Raw genomic sequence first — 14,098 nt, 5'->3', positions numbered from 1 at the left:
TCCAGCCATATCAGACTGTCTCCAGTTCCTTACATATACCCTAAACTCTTTCCTAGGAATCCCTGGGTGGCTCAGCGGTTTGGCGCCTGCCTTTGGCCCAGGGTGCGATCCTGGAATCCCGGGATCGAGTCCCGCATCAGGCTCCCGGGGGAGCCTGCTTCTCCCTCTGCCTGTGTCTCTGCCTCTCTCTCTCTCTGTGTGTCTATCATGAATGAATGAATGAATGAATGAATGAATGAATCTTTTAAAAAATAAATAAATAAACTCTTTCCTATACTTAATCTTAGCCAAAAGTCTGAGAAGTGATTACCAAAACTCTTCTGCCTCAAGGCTTTTGCACATGTTGTTCTCCGTGCTGGAGTATTACCTATTGTGTGATGCTTTCTTTCTGGGTTCCAGTAACACCTTCTTTCTGCTTTTTGGGTCCAGTATGGGGACATATCTATTGCCTGAAACCTTATTCTCTTCTCTCCCCTATCCCTTTACCTCCAATATAAGAAAGTCACCTATTATATCAGTCTTTACCTTTTCTTCATATCATTTATAACATTTTAAAATTATTTGATCTGTGTGATTATGTATTTTGTGTCTAAGTCCTCCATTGGACTATAAACTTCAAAAAAGCAGGAAAATGTTTTATTTTCTTCAGATCTGTATCCTCAGTGCCACACAGTACCTGACACATACATTCAAGTACTGAAGAATAATGAATAAATGGTGCTAATGAGATTGACATAAAATAATGAGTTAAACTGAGTTAGAACTGATTCATCACATTTACTGGAATCATAACTCAGTTTATGAATCTGTATTTAAAACATTTTGCTTTGCTTTTTTTTTGCTTTTCTTTATACCAAAAATTTCTACCCCACTTTTTCTAGAAAAATTTCATAAAAATAATTAGACTATAAATTTACCTAATACTATAAAACTATATTACTCATACCTTCTTTAAACTGCATATTTCAGATTCTTGGTTTTTATTTAAAGCTGAAAGTCTTTTGTTTAACTGTATTGCTTCCTGTACTGCAACATGAAAAACATTTATAAAAATATTATATTCAACATTTTAAGGAAAGTATCACTAAAATGGACAGAGAAAATAGACTCAATGCAATGTATATAATTATTATTGAATTTAAATATTTATTAAAATGCCATTTAGTATTATCAGGACAGAAGTTCAATTTATTCATTGTAAATGAGCTCATTTTATCACTCCCTATTAAATATATGTTTAAATAAGATAGCACTTACCATTTCGTTCTAACTTTTCATGGTTCTCTTTTACCGATCCAAATTGACCTGTTATTGTGCCATAATATTTCTCAATTTCATTGAGTTGCTTCTGATGATCTTCTTTAGCCAGAAGATGTAACTGGACTTTTTTTTCCTATTTTGAAGTTATTTAAAATGTTATAAATATATCATACCTATATACACACATATATTTAAACATACATAAAAATGGTTTTTAGTAACTGTTATGAAACAAGCCACGAAAAAGTGCTGAGTACACCATAGGGAGGAAATGTTAGGAGATATTTCTAAACCTGTGTAAAATTAAAGTCCTTTTTTTCTGGTAGCAAAATAGTCATTTAAGTTTATACTGCCCTTTATAATTTTTCAAAAACCAACTCGCATCATTTATAGAAAAGTTGATTAGTCCATGCCAACACTAAGTAAAATCACTGGAATGTTAAAGCAATACTCTTGATAATTTAGGAAAGGAATTTTTTCTCTAAATTTGGGGGCACAATTATGAGTGCAGGATCAAAACTCAAGTAATTTTCAAGTAATATGGATGATTTAATTTTAATGAGTATGGCCCCTTCTCACTGCATTAAAAAATTGAATGATAAGGATAATCTTTATCAGAGATGGGGGCAATACAGTATAGTAGAAAGTCTACTTAAGCTGAGAACCAGAATTGGTAAAAATTGGAGCCAATGTACATTTTAATATGGGCCTTCACTGCTTTCAGCTAAAGAAGCTTGCTTTGTTGTAATTAGAAATAGGACTTTAAATATTAAAAAGAAATATTATGTTAATAGAATAAATATTTTTTAAAGGTCTTGATCTTGACTTGGCATTGGTAGAATCAATGACTGGTTTCACAACTTGCATTCATTGGGCCACATGCTGCAGCACCTGTGATAAGCAGTAACGAAGGACAGTGGGAGCCCATCGGCCAGCACTTGGAAGTTGTTTCCTGAATGAACTGGTGTTGTCCCATGGAGTTCCATTAGTACAAATCTGTTAGATTTACCTGGCCTGTACCTGTTTCCCTTCTCTCATATTATCACAATTTCAAATATATACTTCAAGTATTTCCTCCTCATTACAATTTAGTAGAATTGAAATTCATAGGCTGGATTCTCCCCTAGTCAAGTGAAGAGCATATTACTCAAAATAAACCAACTGATTTCTACCTTTTTGGAATTTGAAACTTGAGCAAAATGACTAGAAAGCTAAATAAGTTCAACAGTGATCCTATCCAGACTGATGAGATTTCGGTCCTGGGTTCCTACATCCTGCTGTCTTGTCTGTAATTACCCTGGTTCCTGTTCATTCTCAAGCCCATTCTTCACTCTGATTAATTATGAGTGCCACCACTAAATTTCCTTTTGCATAAATTAAACAGCCATTTCCTACTGCTTAAAAACCAAAGTACAGGCAGTATAGCAAACCAGTCGAAAGCTAGTGAGCCTGTGTTTAAATATTGCCTCTAATTTAGTTGCTGTGTGCTTGGAAAAATTATCCACCCTAACTTTAAAACAAAGATTTTATTTTTAAAAAAATATTTTATTTATTTATTAATGAGAGACGGGGGGGGGGGGGGGCGGGCAGAGACACAGGCAGAGGGAGAAGCCAACTCCATGCAGGGAGCCCCATGGGGGATTCGATCCAGGGTCTCCAGGATCATGCCCTGGGCTGAAGGTGGCGCTAAACCTCTGAGCCATAAAAATAAATAAATAAATAAATAAACAAACAAACCAACCAACCAACCAACCAACCAACCAACCAACCGCTGAGCCAGCCAGGGGGGATCTCTAAAAAAACAGATTCTAAAAGTATATCCCCCCTTGCAGGTTTGCTCTGAGGTAAAATGAATTAATATATATAAAACATAAAGAACAGAGCCTGCCACTGAATAAATACAGTACGTTAGTGTGTTCCTTAAATGATAAAACTGCTTTCAATATTTTTAATTAATTTTATTTGGAATAATAGCCCTAATATTAATAATAAAGAATATATTTTACAATTTAAGTTGTACCTAACTATATTATCTTGGAAAATTTGATGATAGTCGTTATTTTTTCAAAGATACTTTCTAATGATTTTAAGCAAAGTGATAATATCATTGGTGATGATCATGATGGATCAATACAAGTTTCTCATGCACTTCTATGGGCTTTTCAAATTTACTACTTAGTCATACAAATTACTCATGTAACAGTTATATCCACAAACAAGATGACAAGTGTACTTACCCTGGATATCTTATGTCTACCTAAGTAGTCACTATTATCAATAACTAAACAATGAAAAATAATGAACTATATTCCTTCCATTCCTCTAAAATACCACTTAATTCTCTAACCTAGAGAATTACATTTGTTTTCAGCAGATGTGTAGAAAACTAATAGAATTTCACTAAAATTAGTCTAAAGGCATTATTTCAACTCAAGGAATTTTTTTTAAGTTTTTATTTTAATTCCAGTTAGCTGGGATCCCTGGGTGGCGCAGCAGTTTGGCGCCTGCCTTTGGCCCGGGGCATGATCCTGGAGACCCGGGATCAAATCCCACGTCGGGCTCCCAGCATGGAGCCTGCTTCTCCCTCTGCCTGTGTCTCTGCCTCTCTGTTTCTCTCTGTGTGACTATCATGAATAAATAAATAAAATCTTTTAAAAAAATTCCAGTTAGCTAACATACAGTCTAATATTAGTTTTAGGTGTACAAAATAGTGATTCAAGAATTCCATACAACTGATACTCATCACAAGTACATTCCTTAATCCTCATCACCTATTTCACTCATTCCCCTACCCACCTTCCCTCTGAAAACCATCAGTTCTCTATACTTAAAAGTCAGTTTTTTGGTTTGTCTCTTTTCAGAACTTCATTTGTTTCTTGAATTCCACATAGAAGTGAGATGATACGGTATTTGTCTTTCTCTGACTTATTTTATTAGCTCCATCCAGGTCATTGCAAATGGCAAGGTTGCATTTTTATAGCTTAATAATATTATTCCATTGTATGTGGAATATTTGATATAGATTGATATATGTTTACAGTATACACATATATACTACGTATATATACATATGTCATATATATCACATCTTCTTTATCCATAGGCTGCTTCCATAGTTTGGCTATTGTAATTAATGCTGTTAACTGTAAATAATGCTGCTATAAACATAGAGGTACATGTATCCCTTTGGATTAGTATTTTTGCATTTTGCGGGTAAATACCCAATAGTGCAATTACTAGATTGCACAGTTCTCTTTTTAACTCTTGAGGACCATACTGTTTTCCACAATGGCTGTACCAGTTTGCATTCCCACCAACAGTACATGAGTGTTCTCTTTTCTCCACATCCTTGCCAACACTTGTTTCTTGAGTAGCCACTTGAACAGATATGAGGTGATAGCTCATTGTAGTTTTGATGGGCATTTCCTTGATAACCAGTGGTGCTGAGGATCTTATCATGCGTCTGTTGGCCATATAAATGTCCTCTTTGGAGGTTTGTTCATGTTTTCTGCTCATTTTTAATTGGATTGTTTTGGGGGTGAGTTTTTTAAGTTTTTTATATATCATGGAAACTAACCCTTTATTGGATATGCCATTCCATTCCAAAGGTTTTTTAGTTCTGTTGTTTCCCTTGCTGTGCAGAAGCTTTTTTAAAAAACTTTTTTTTAAAGATTTTATTTATTCATGAGACAGAGAGAGAGAGAGGCAGAGACATAGGCTGAGGGAGATGCAGGATCCCCATGGAGAGCCTGATGTGGTACTTAATCCCAGGACCCCAGGATCATGACCTGAGCTGAAGGCAGATGCTGAACCACTGAGCCACCCAGGTGCCCTGTTTTTTAAAAATTTTGATTTGGTTCCAATAGTTTATTTTTGCTTTGATTTCCCTTGCCTTGGAAGACCCATCTAGAAAAATGTTGCTATAACTGATGTCAGAGACATTTCCGCCTGTGGTCTCTTCAGGATTTTAATGGTTTCAGGTCTCACAGTTAGGTCTTTAATCACTTTAAGTTTATTTTTGTGCATGGTATAAGAAAGTGGTCCAGTTTTCCAACAGCATTTTTTGAAGAGACTGTCAACAGCTGGATATTCTTTCCTGTTCTGTATAATTGTGGTTTTATTTCTGGGTTTTCTATTTTATTCCATTGATCTATGTGTCTATTTTTGTGCCAGAACCACACTATTTTCACTCCTACAGCTTTGTAATATAACTTGAAGTCCAGAGTCGTGATGCCTCCAGGAATTTTTTTTTCTCTTTAAAGATTTTGTTTATTTATTCATAGAGAGAGGCAGAGACACAGGCAGAGGGAGAAGCAGGCTCCACGCAGGAAGCCCGATGCGGGACTCAATCCCGGGTCTCTAGGATCACACCCCAGGCTGCAGGTAGTGTTAAACCACTGCGCCACCGGGGCCGCCCTGCTTTTCTTTTTTAAAATTGCTTTGGCTATTCAGGGTCTTTGGTGGTTCCATATAAATTTTAAAATTGCTGGTATTAGTTCTGTGAAAAATGCTGTTGGTATTCTGATAGGGATTGCATTAGATGTGTAGAATGTTTTGGGTAGCACAGACATTTTAATGATATTTGTTCTTCTCATCCATGAGAATGGCATGTCTATTTCTTTGTGTCCTTAATTTCATTCATCAGTGTTTTATAGCTTTCAGAGTATATGTAGGTTTTTCACCTTTTTGGTTAGGTTTGTTCCTAGATATCTTATTATTTTTTGTGCAATTATAAATGGGATTTGTTTTCTTAATTTCTTTGTTTCATAATTGATGCACAGAAATTCAACAGATTTCTGTACATTGATTTTGTATCCTGCGACTTTCCTGAATTCATTTATCAGTTCTAGTAGTTTTTAATTGATTCTTTCTGGTTTTCATTACATAGTATCATGTTATCCGCAAATAGTGAAAGTTTTACTTCTTCCTTACTGTTTTGGATGCCTTTTATTTTGTTGTCTAATTGTTGTGGCTAGGACTTCCAGTACCATGTTGAATAAATGTGGTAAGAGTGGAGTGGACATCTTTGTCTTGTTCTGGACTTTAGGGGAAAAGCCCCCAGTTTTTCTTCATTGAGGATGATGTTAGCTGTGAGTTTTTCATGATGTTTATTATGTTGAGGTTTGTTACCTTTAAATCTACTTTAAGAGGGTTTTTTTTTTTAATCATGAATGGATATTGTACGTCAAATGCTCTTTCTGCATCTATTGAAAAACCCTATGGTCCTCATCTTTCTCTTATTGATATGAATCAGCATGATAATGCTGATTGACTTGGAAATATTGAACTGCCCTTGCATCCCTGGAATAAATCCCACTTGATCATGGTGAATGATTTTAATGTAATGTTGAATTTGGTTTTCTAGTAATTTACTGAGGATATTTGCATCTATGTTCACCAGGGATACTAACCAGTTGTTCTCTTTTTTACTGGTGTCTTTATCCAGTTTGGGTTTCAGGATAATGCTGGCCTCAGAATGAATTTTAAAGTTTTCCTTCTGGGATGCCTAGGTGGCTCAGAGGTTGACCCTCTGCCTTTGGCTCAGGTCGTGATCCAGGGGGGCCTGCTTCCCCCTCACCTACATCTCTGCCTCTCTTTCTGTGTGTCTCATGAATCAATAAAAAATCTTTTTAAAAAAAATTTCCTTCTTTTTTCTATTTTTTAGAATACTGTGTGAAAAACGGGTATTAACTCTTCTTTAAATGTTTGGTAGAATTCATCTGTGAAGCCAGCTGGTGCTGAACTTTGTTGGGAGTTTTTCTATTACTTATTTAATTTCTGCTGGTGATCAGTCTGTTCAAATTTTCTATTTCTTCCTGCTTTAGTTTTGGTAGGTTATATGTTTCTTGGTAGGTTATATGTTTCTAGGAATTTATCCATTTCTCCTAGATTGTACAATTTGTTGGCATATAGTTTTTCATAATTTCTTTATTTCCTGGTTGACCTACTCATTGTTTAGTACCATGATATTTAACCTCCACATATTTGTGGTCTCCAGATGTTTTCTTATGGTTGACTTCCAGTGGTCAAGGAATTTTTCAAAATTTCAGTTCATATCAATTTTTATAGTCTTTATGAGAATATTGTCCACAACATATTAATATAGGTTTCTTTAACCTTTCAGTTAAAAAGGTAAATATAATAGGCTGTCAATGCCTGCAAAGATTAATAATTCTGTAACTAAAACTATAGCAAAGATTAAAGTAATTTAGTTGGTTTTCTCTATATACGTAGAACTCTATATACACTAGAATACTTTGTGATATACTCTATTCCAATGTTCTTGTTTAAAGTCAATTAAAATGCAATTTCATTTGTATGACATAATTCCGATTTTCAAATACATTAACCTATTCAATGGCCATTATACTTTTATAAAAACTTAAATTACATGGACACCCATAACTCATTAGCCTATAGAGGCCCATATGGGACTGTTCGTATATGAACCTACTTGGCTGCTCTGATATGGTTTTGATAATGAGATGAAGAGGCCAGTTGTCAAGTCTGCCACTAATTGCATGTCAGCAAATAGCTTAAATTCTTTGGGAAGCAACAACAAAAACCAAATGGTAACACCCCTTGCTTGAGAAACCCAAGAACATTTTAAAGAATAATATAAATAACTTTAGTGTGTTATTAACACTTTAATATTACATACTATATCATAGTAAAGATAATTTTATTATGATGACTAAGAAATAGTTAGCTACATACTGTTTTTGTTTTTACCTCTGAATTTGTTCAAGCTATTTTCTTTTACACAATTTTACTACTAAATGCAAAGACTCTGTCCACAGAGTAGAGAGTGAATGTTAGGATTCACTGCTTTCCTAATACAAATTAAAATTTAACAAGGTTAATCACCGAAAAACAAGATTAAAGGAAATAAAGACAGTATCTGCATAATTAAAAGTGAAGTGTGCAGGTGTGTGCACGTGTGTAGTCTAAAAGATTACTTTAAAGCTTCAAGTCATTTAAATAGGAATAATTTTTTTATTTATTTTTATTTTTTTAGGAATAATTTTTTAAAATAGTATTTACACACAACTTTTTACAACTACATTGACTAATAAAAGGAATAGCTGCTAATTTCCCCGTTTTCTTATTTCCTTATAGAGACCAATTTGAAAACCTTTAAGAATAAAACTAATTTCCCTTAAAATAATTAATTCATTAAAGTAAATTTTAGAGAAAAAGATAAAAACTCAAAAAGAAACTTCATACATTCTTCAAAATCTATTATGCAACCTACTTTTCAATTTCTCAAAATGAACTCAATAATTTCTCACTTTTTAAACAAACTATGGCATCTTAAGATACTTTTACCTTTTGTAATCACAAAGATAAGGCATATAATACTTAAAAACTAACTTAGTTATACTAACACGTTGTGTGTACAGATATAACTAATATTTACAATTATGAAGATTATTTCCAGACAAGTCTTCATTCTAAAAACATTCTATGAAAGGAAAAAAGGTGGTGATTTTAAATCATATGAAACCTTCAGTACTCAACCTTTTTTTAATTTAATTAAGAAAAATGAATCTTTCTTAAAAGTCTTTTCTTTAGAGGAAAGTGATATACAAAAATAACAAAATGGAATAAAATAAAACACACTTTATGTTGCCTTTGATCTTTAACTTGTAGCCTTATCTCCCAGGTCAGAGGGCACATTATTCAATTTCACTGTATTTTGTGTAAAACCGCTGTAGCGTTGAAGATGACTTTCAGTACAAATGTCATGGTACTTAAAGCTAAACCAGAATCTAGTTTTTCAGCTTCTTAATTAAAATCATAGTTTAAAATATCTGACAATATTATCTTTATTCTTTCCAGTTGAACAGCGACAGAATTTTCACATCTTTTATTCAATCAAGCTTAGCAATCTTTCTAAGGCTCTTTTATTTTCTAACACACCAAAAACAATTTCAAGAAGCAAAACAGTTACCTTATTTTTCTGTATTTAATAAAAAGTGACCCCTCATTTCTTATTTCTCATATGTATAATATACAAACCTCACCAAAATTTACTTGTCTTAAGGTATGCTCCAAAGAAGGAAGACTGATAGCATAAGCCCACCCAAAAAGCCCTCAGAAGATTTAAGTGGAAAAAAAAAAAAAGAAGATTTAAGTGGATATGGGAGAATTTTGCTCAATCAAAAAACTACAGGGGAAAAAATCCTTCTGAATCAAATAAGGATAGGAAAAGAGAATATCCAAGTAAATATTCCATAAAACACTATGCTGTAAAAATGCAAATATTAATTTTAATATCCTATAGAAGAGGAAGGCACAGCAAACACTTGTTGAATGGTAAAAAATAAAGGCCATATCCCAAGTGTCATATTCAAATGCAACTTCATATTACTTTAATTTTTCAGGCAATCATTAATAACTACATGTTTGTATAAATACCTAGAAAAGATAATAAAATAATAGATTTATTGTTCTTATTTCCTTGTTGTTTGATATTAACATAAGACCTCTATCAATAATCTGGGAACTGGGTTAAATTTATTTTATAATATGTAAATACTATGTAATCCAGAAATAAATTTGTGAAATAAATTCATTTAATCTATATTTGAAATTATAATTCAGTCTTTTAAAAGGGATATCATAATATCCAGTTTCAATTTTTTTAATACATAAAAGTCACTTATATTGACAAGATACCACACACATTATATTCTAATCTGGGGAGTGGGTGTATATTTTGTAATTTTCTTACCATTTCACTTACTTTCTTCTGTAAAGAATATTTAGAAACCTTGAAAAAAACAAGGAGAAAGTTCATTATAATTCTGCACTTATCTGTTACAAATTCCTCCCAATATTAAAATTGTATGCTATAAAATGTGGTGTTTATTTCCCATGCACTATTTTTTTCAAGACGTTATTTACCATAACTTTCTTCCATATAATAAAAACAATAGGGAACCCTGGGTGGCGCAGCGGTTTGGCGCCTGCCTTTGGCCCAGGGCGCGATCCTGGAGACCCGGGATCGAATCCCACATCGGGCTCCCGGTGCATGGAGCCTGCTTCTCCCTCTGCCTGTGTCTCTGCCTCTCTCTCTCTGTGTAACTATCATAAATAAATAAAAATTTAAAAAAAAATTTAAAAATATAAAAAAAATAATAAAATAAATAAAATAAAAACAATACATTCATTAATTATTCAACACATACTTATGGAGTACCTACCATATACCAGCCACTTTCTTACAAGTCTGGGATACAGCACTGAACAAAACAGATCCCTGTCCTTTTTTTAGAAGCGGTCTAGTAGGGGTAGTGGTAGACAGACAATAAAATATAGGTAAAAAGTAGAGGTTAGAGAATGACAACTACTATGAAGGAAAATAAAGCAAGCAAAATAGCAAGAACAGCCCAGGAGAATTTCCTACGTAGTATCAGCTCTTCATTGAAGATAATCTAATAAAATGGAAAAACATAGGGAAAAAAATTTTATTTTTTTTAATTTTTTATTTATTTATGATAATCACACACACTCACACAGAGAGAGGGGGGCGGGGGGGGCAGAGTCATAGGCAGAGGGATAAGCAGGTTCCATGCACCAGGAGCCTGACGTGGGATTCGATCCTGGGTCTCCAAGATCACGCCCTGGGCCAAAGGCAGACGCTAAACCATTGCGCCACCCAGGGATCCCGGGAAAAAAGTTTTAAACAGATGATCTCACAACACAGAAGTAATAATCATTAATACTCTGGTACTTCCAGCTATTTTTCTATGCATTTATACTTTAAGAGAGAGCCAGTAGGAAGTGGGATAATAATATATGTACTACTTTATAACCCATTTTTACTTAATATAGAAGGAACACCTTTCTAAAACAAATTAATCTACAATGCAACTTTTTAATGGTTACATAGTATTCTACTGTTTAACTTAATACCATAGTTTACCAACTCATTTTTGTAGATTTGCCCAGTACGCAGTTTTCTTTCTTTTTTTTTTTTTTTTTTTTAAGATTTTATTTATTTATTCATGACAGACACAGAGAGATAGAGAGAGAGAGGCAGAGACACACAGGCAGAGGGAGAAGCAGGCTCCATGCAGGGAGCCTGACGTGGGACTCGATCCAGGGTCTCCAGGATCACACCCCGGGCCACAGGCAATGCTAAACAGCTGTGGGCCACCCGGGGCTGCCCAGTTTGCAGTTTTCTAACACTACTGTGAAATAAACATGCTTGTACCAGGAAGTATACTCATCTTAGCAGAATAAATTCCAAGAAGCAGAATTCCTATTTTCTGTTCCTTTTCATAAACTCTTAGCAATTCTTATGAAGTCCTCTGGAGTGGCTGATCAACTTAAACTCCAACCAGCTGTGTAAGTGCTCATTTTCCTAAATCTCTTATTTGCTAAATCTTAAGCAAAAATAATTACTTCACATTTCCTATGAAATCACTCTAGCATACTGCCTTAAGTAAGCTGATAATTTTGGGACACCTGGGTGGCTCAGCAGTTAAGCGTCTGCCCTCGGCTCAGGGCATGATCCTGGAGTCCCGGGATCAAGTACCACATCAGGTTCCCCACATGGAGCCTGCTTTCTCCCTCTGCCTGTCTCTCTCTCTCTCTTTCTCTGTGTGTGTGTGTGTGTGTCTCATGAATAAATAAAATCTTTTTTTAAATTTTTTTAAAATTTTTATTTATTTATGATAGTCACAGAGAGAGAGAGAGAGGCAGAGACACAGGCAGAGGAAGAAGCAGGCTCCATGCACCGGGAGCCCGATGTGGGATTCGATCCCGGGTCTCCAGGATCGCGCCCTGGGCCAAAGGCAGGCGCCAAACCGCTGCGCCACCCAGGGATCCCAATAAATAAAATCTTAATAAAAAAATCTTGTCCAGCTTAAAATCTGGGGATTATAGAAAATAACACTATAAATAAGTTAAAATATATAGTCTATTAAATATTGAGAAGAACTAAAGAAAAATAAATCAAGGAAGGGGATGTGTAAGATACCCAAGAAAATCCTTCCTTCCTGAGATGGCATCTTTTGAGTCAAGACTTGATAGGAGCAAGGAAGAGAATTCAGCAACTGCAAAGGCCCTAAGGTAGGAGAACATATGGCATGTTCAAAACAAGAAAGAGAAATTGGACCTTCTTGCAAAAATGCATCTGCCCTTATTTCGTGAGCTCTCCTAACAGCATGGCCCCCAAATGCCAGTCTTCACTCTGCTTCAAACAAAGAAACTGAGACTGCCTCCTGCCCTCAAGGCAGAGAAGACTTCAACCTCTCAGCACTTGCCAAAGGGAGAAACGAAACTGCAAGAAGCAATTGAACATATTGATGAAGTACAGAATGAAATAGACAATGAACAAGCCAGTGAGGAGATTTTTAAAGTAGAACAGAAATATAACAAACCCCACCCACCATTTTTTTCAGAATAGGTTGGAATTGATTGCCAAAATCCCAAATTTTGGGGTAACAACATTTGTCAACAATCTACAAGCCTCTGTACTACTTGAGAAGGAAGATGAAGAGGCGCTGCATTATCTGACAAGAGTTGAAGTGACAGAATTTGAAGATACTAAATCAGGTTACAGAACAGATTTTTATCTTGATGAAAACGCTTACTTCGAAAATAAAGTTCTCTCTAAAGAATTTCATCTGATCCATCTTCAAAGTCCACTGAAATTAAATGGAAACTTGGGAAGGGTCTGATGAAACGTTCAAGTCAAACACACAATAAAGCCAGCAGGAAGAGATGGCCTGAGGAACTGAAGAGCTTCTTCACCGAAGAGCTTCATGATGGTTTACTGACCATCCTCATACAGGTGCAGACGAGTTAGGAGAGGTCATCAAAGATGATATTTAGCCAAATCCATCACAGCACTACTTGGTTCCCAATATGGATGATGAAGAAGGGGAAGGAGAAGAAGATAAGGTGATGAAGAAGGATTAGAAGAGATTGAAAAGGAGATGAGGATTAAGAGTGAAGAAGATGATGGTGATGATGAGGGGGAAGAAGAGGATGAAGGAGGTGATGACTAATGAAATACTGATAGATTCCAACCTTCCTTTGTGAATTTTTTACAGTCCCTGGGAGCAAGCTGCAATCTCTCCGCCCCCACCCCTTGTGCTTATTCACCCTGTTTTTTGAAATCTCTTTTCTCTCCCTTTATACCATGGTTCTTGACTAATTTTGGGGGAAATACCTTGAGCAGAATACAGTGGGAAAAGAAGCTCTACTCCTTTCTGTTCCTAATTCATTTTTATCCCTTCCTGTTTCAACAAAAATTTTACAGAATCAACCCCCCCGTGCCCTCTGGGAAAAAAGAAAAACCTTCTGCTACCTTAGCTCTGCTGGAAGCTGGAGGGAGCTAGGCCCCGGTGTAGTGGTGCACAGAATTCTAGCTTTCTTCCCCCTTTCTCTGTATATTGGGCTCAGAGATTATATTGTGCCTCAATGTGAATATGGACAGCTAAGCTAGCACTTACCAACATGTATCTGTCTACTTTATCTTGTCAAAAAAAAAAAAAAAAAAAAAGGAAAGAAAGAAAGAAAGAAAATTTTTAAATGAGGTTATAGAATATCAGAAAAATTTGAAATTTAGATGTCTGAGTAGGTTAAGTGGGCATTTTGACAATATGGCTTCTCCTTTGGCATGTTTAATTGTGATTTTTAATGGACATCCTTGTGGTTTAAGTTGATACTTTTTAAATAAAATTCTATCCAAATGACTTGAGCCTGCCACTCAATGGAAGAATCAGCAGAACTTGGACTTTATTTGGAATTGACATTCTCAATTGTAATTTTGTTCCTATATATTTTTAAATTTTCCTTTTGTTTCACTGGAAAATAAGAT

At 35.0% G+C, this 14,098-nt stretch overlaps 1 protein-coding gene and 1 pseudogene across 17 annotated transcripts in view; one reads left to right on the top strand and one right to left on the bottom strand.

Moving 5' to 3' along the window:
* CCDC73 (coiled-coil domain containing 73) overlaps nt 1–14,098 on the bottom strand; it is a 138,114-nt gene that overhangs the window by 49,977 nt on the left and 74,039 nt on the right. For 13 of the 17 annotated variants that reach the window (XM_025452379.3, XM_049096811.1, XM_025452382.3 and 10 more), the window contains 3 exons: nt 9,998–10,036; nt 1,258–1,393; nt 947–1,026 (listed from right to left, as the gene is read on the bottom strand). In XM_025452379.3, coding sequence (XP_025308164.3) covers nt 947–1,026; nt 1,258–1,393; nt 9,998–10,036 — 255 coding nt within the window. Of the gene's footprint in view, nt 1–946; nt 1,027–1,257; nt 1,394–9,997; nt 10,037–14,098 lie in introns of those variants that run through there. The other 4 variants (XM_025452381.3, XM_025452386.3, XM_035701468.2 and 1 more) reach the window with 2 other exon arrangements.
* On the top strand, nt 12,438–13,283 carry LOC112663430 (protein SET-like; annotated as a pseudogene).

The sequence above is a fragment of the Canis lupus genome, chromosome 18 (assembly GCF_003254725.2).
Source record: "Canis lupus dingo isolate Sandy chromosome 18, ASM325472v2, whole genome shotgun sequence".
Taxonomy (NCBI): Eukaryota; Metazoa; Chordata; class Mammalia; order Carnivora; family Canidae; genus Canis; species Canis lupus.
The sequence above is the reverse complement of the archived record's forward strand: the minus strand, read 5'-3'. Positions and strand labels throughout refer to the sequence as shown.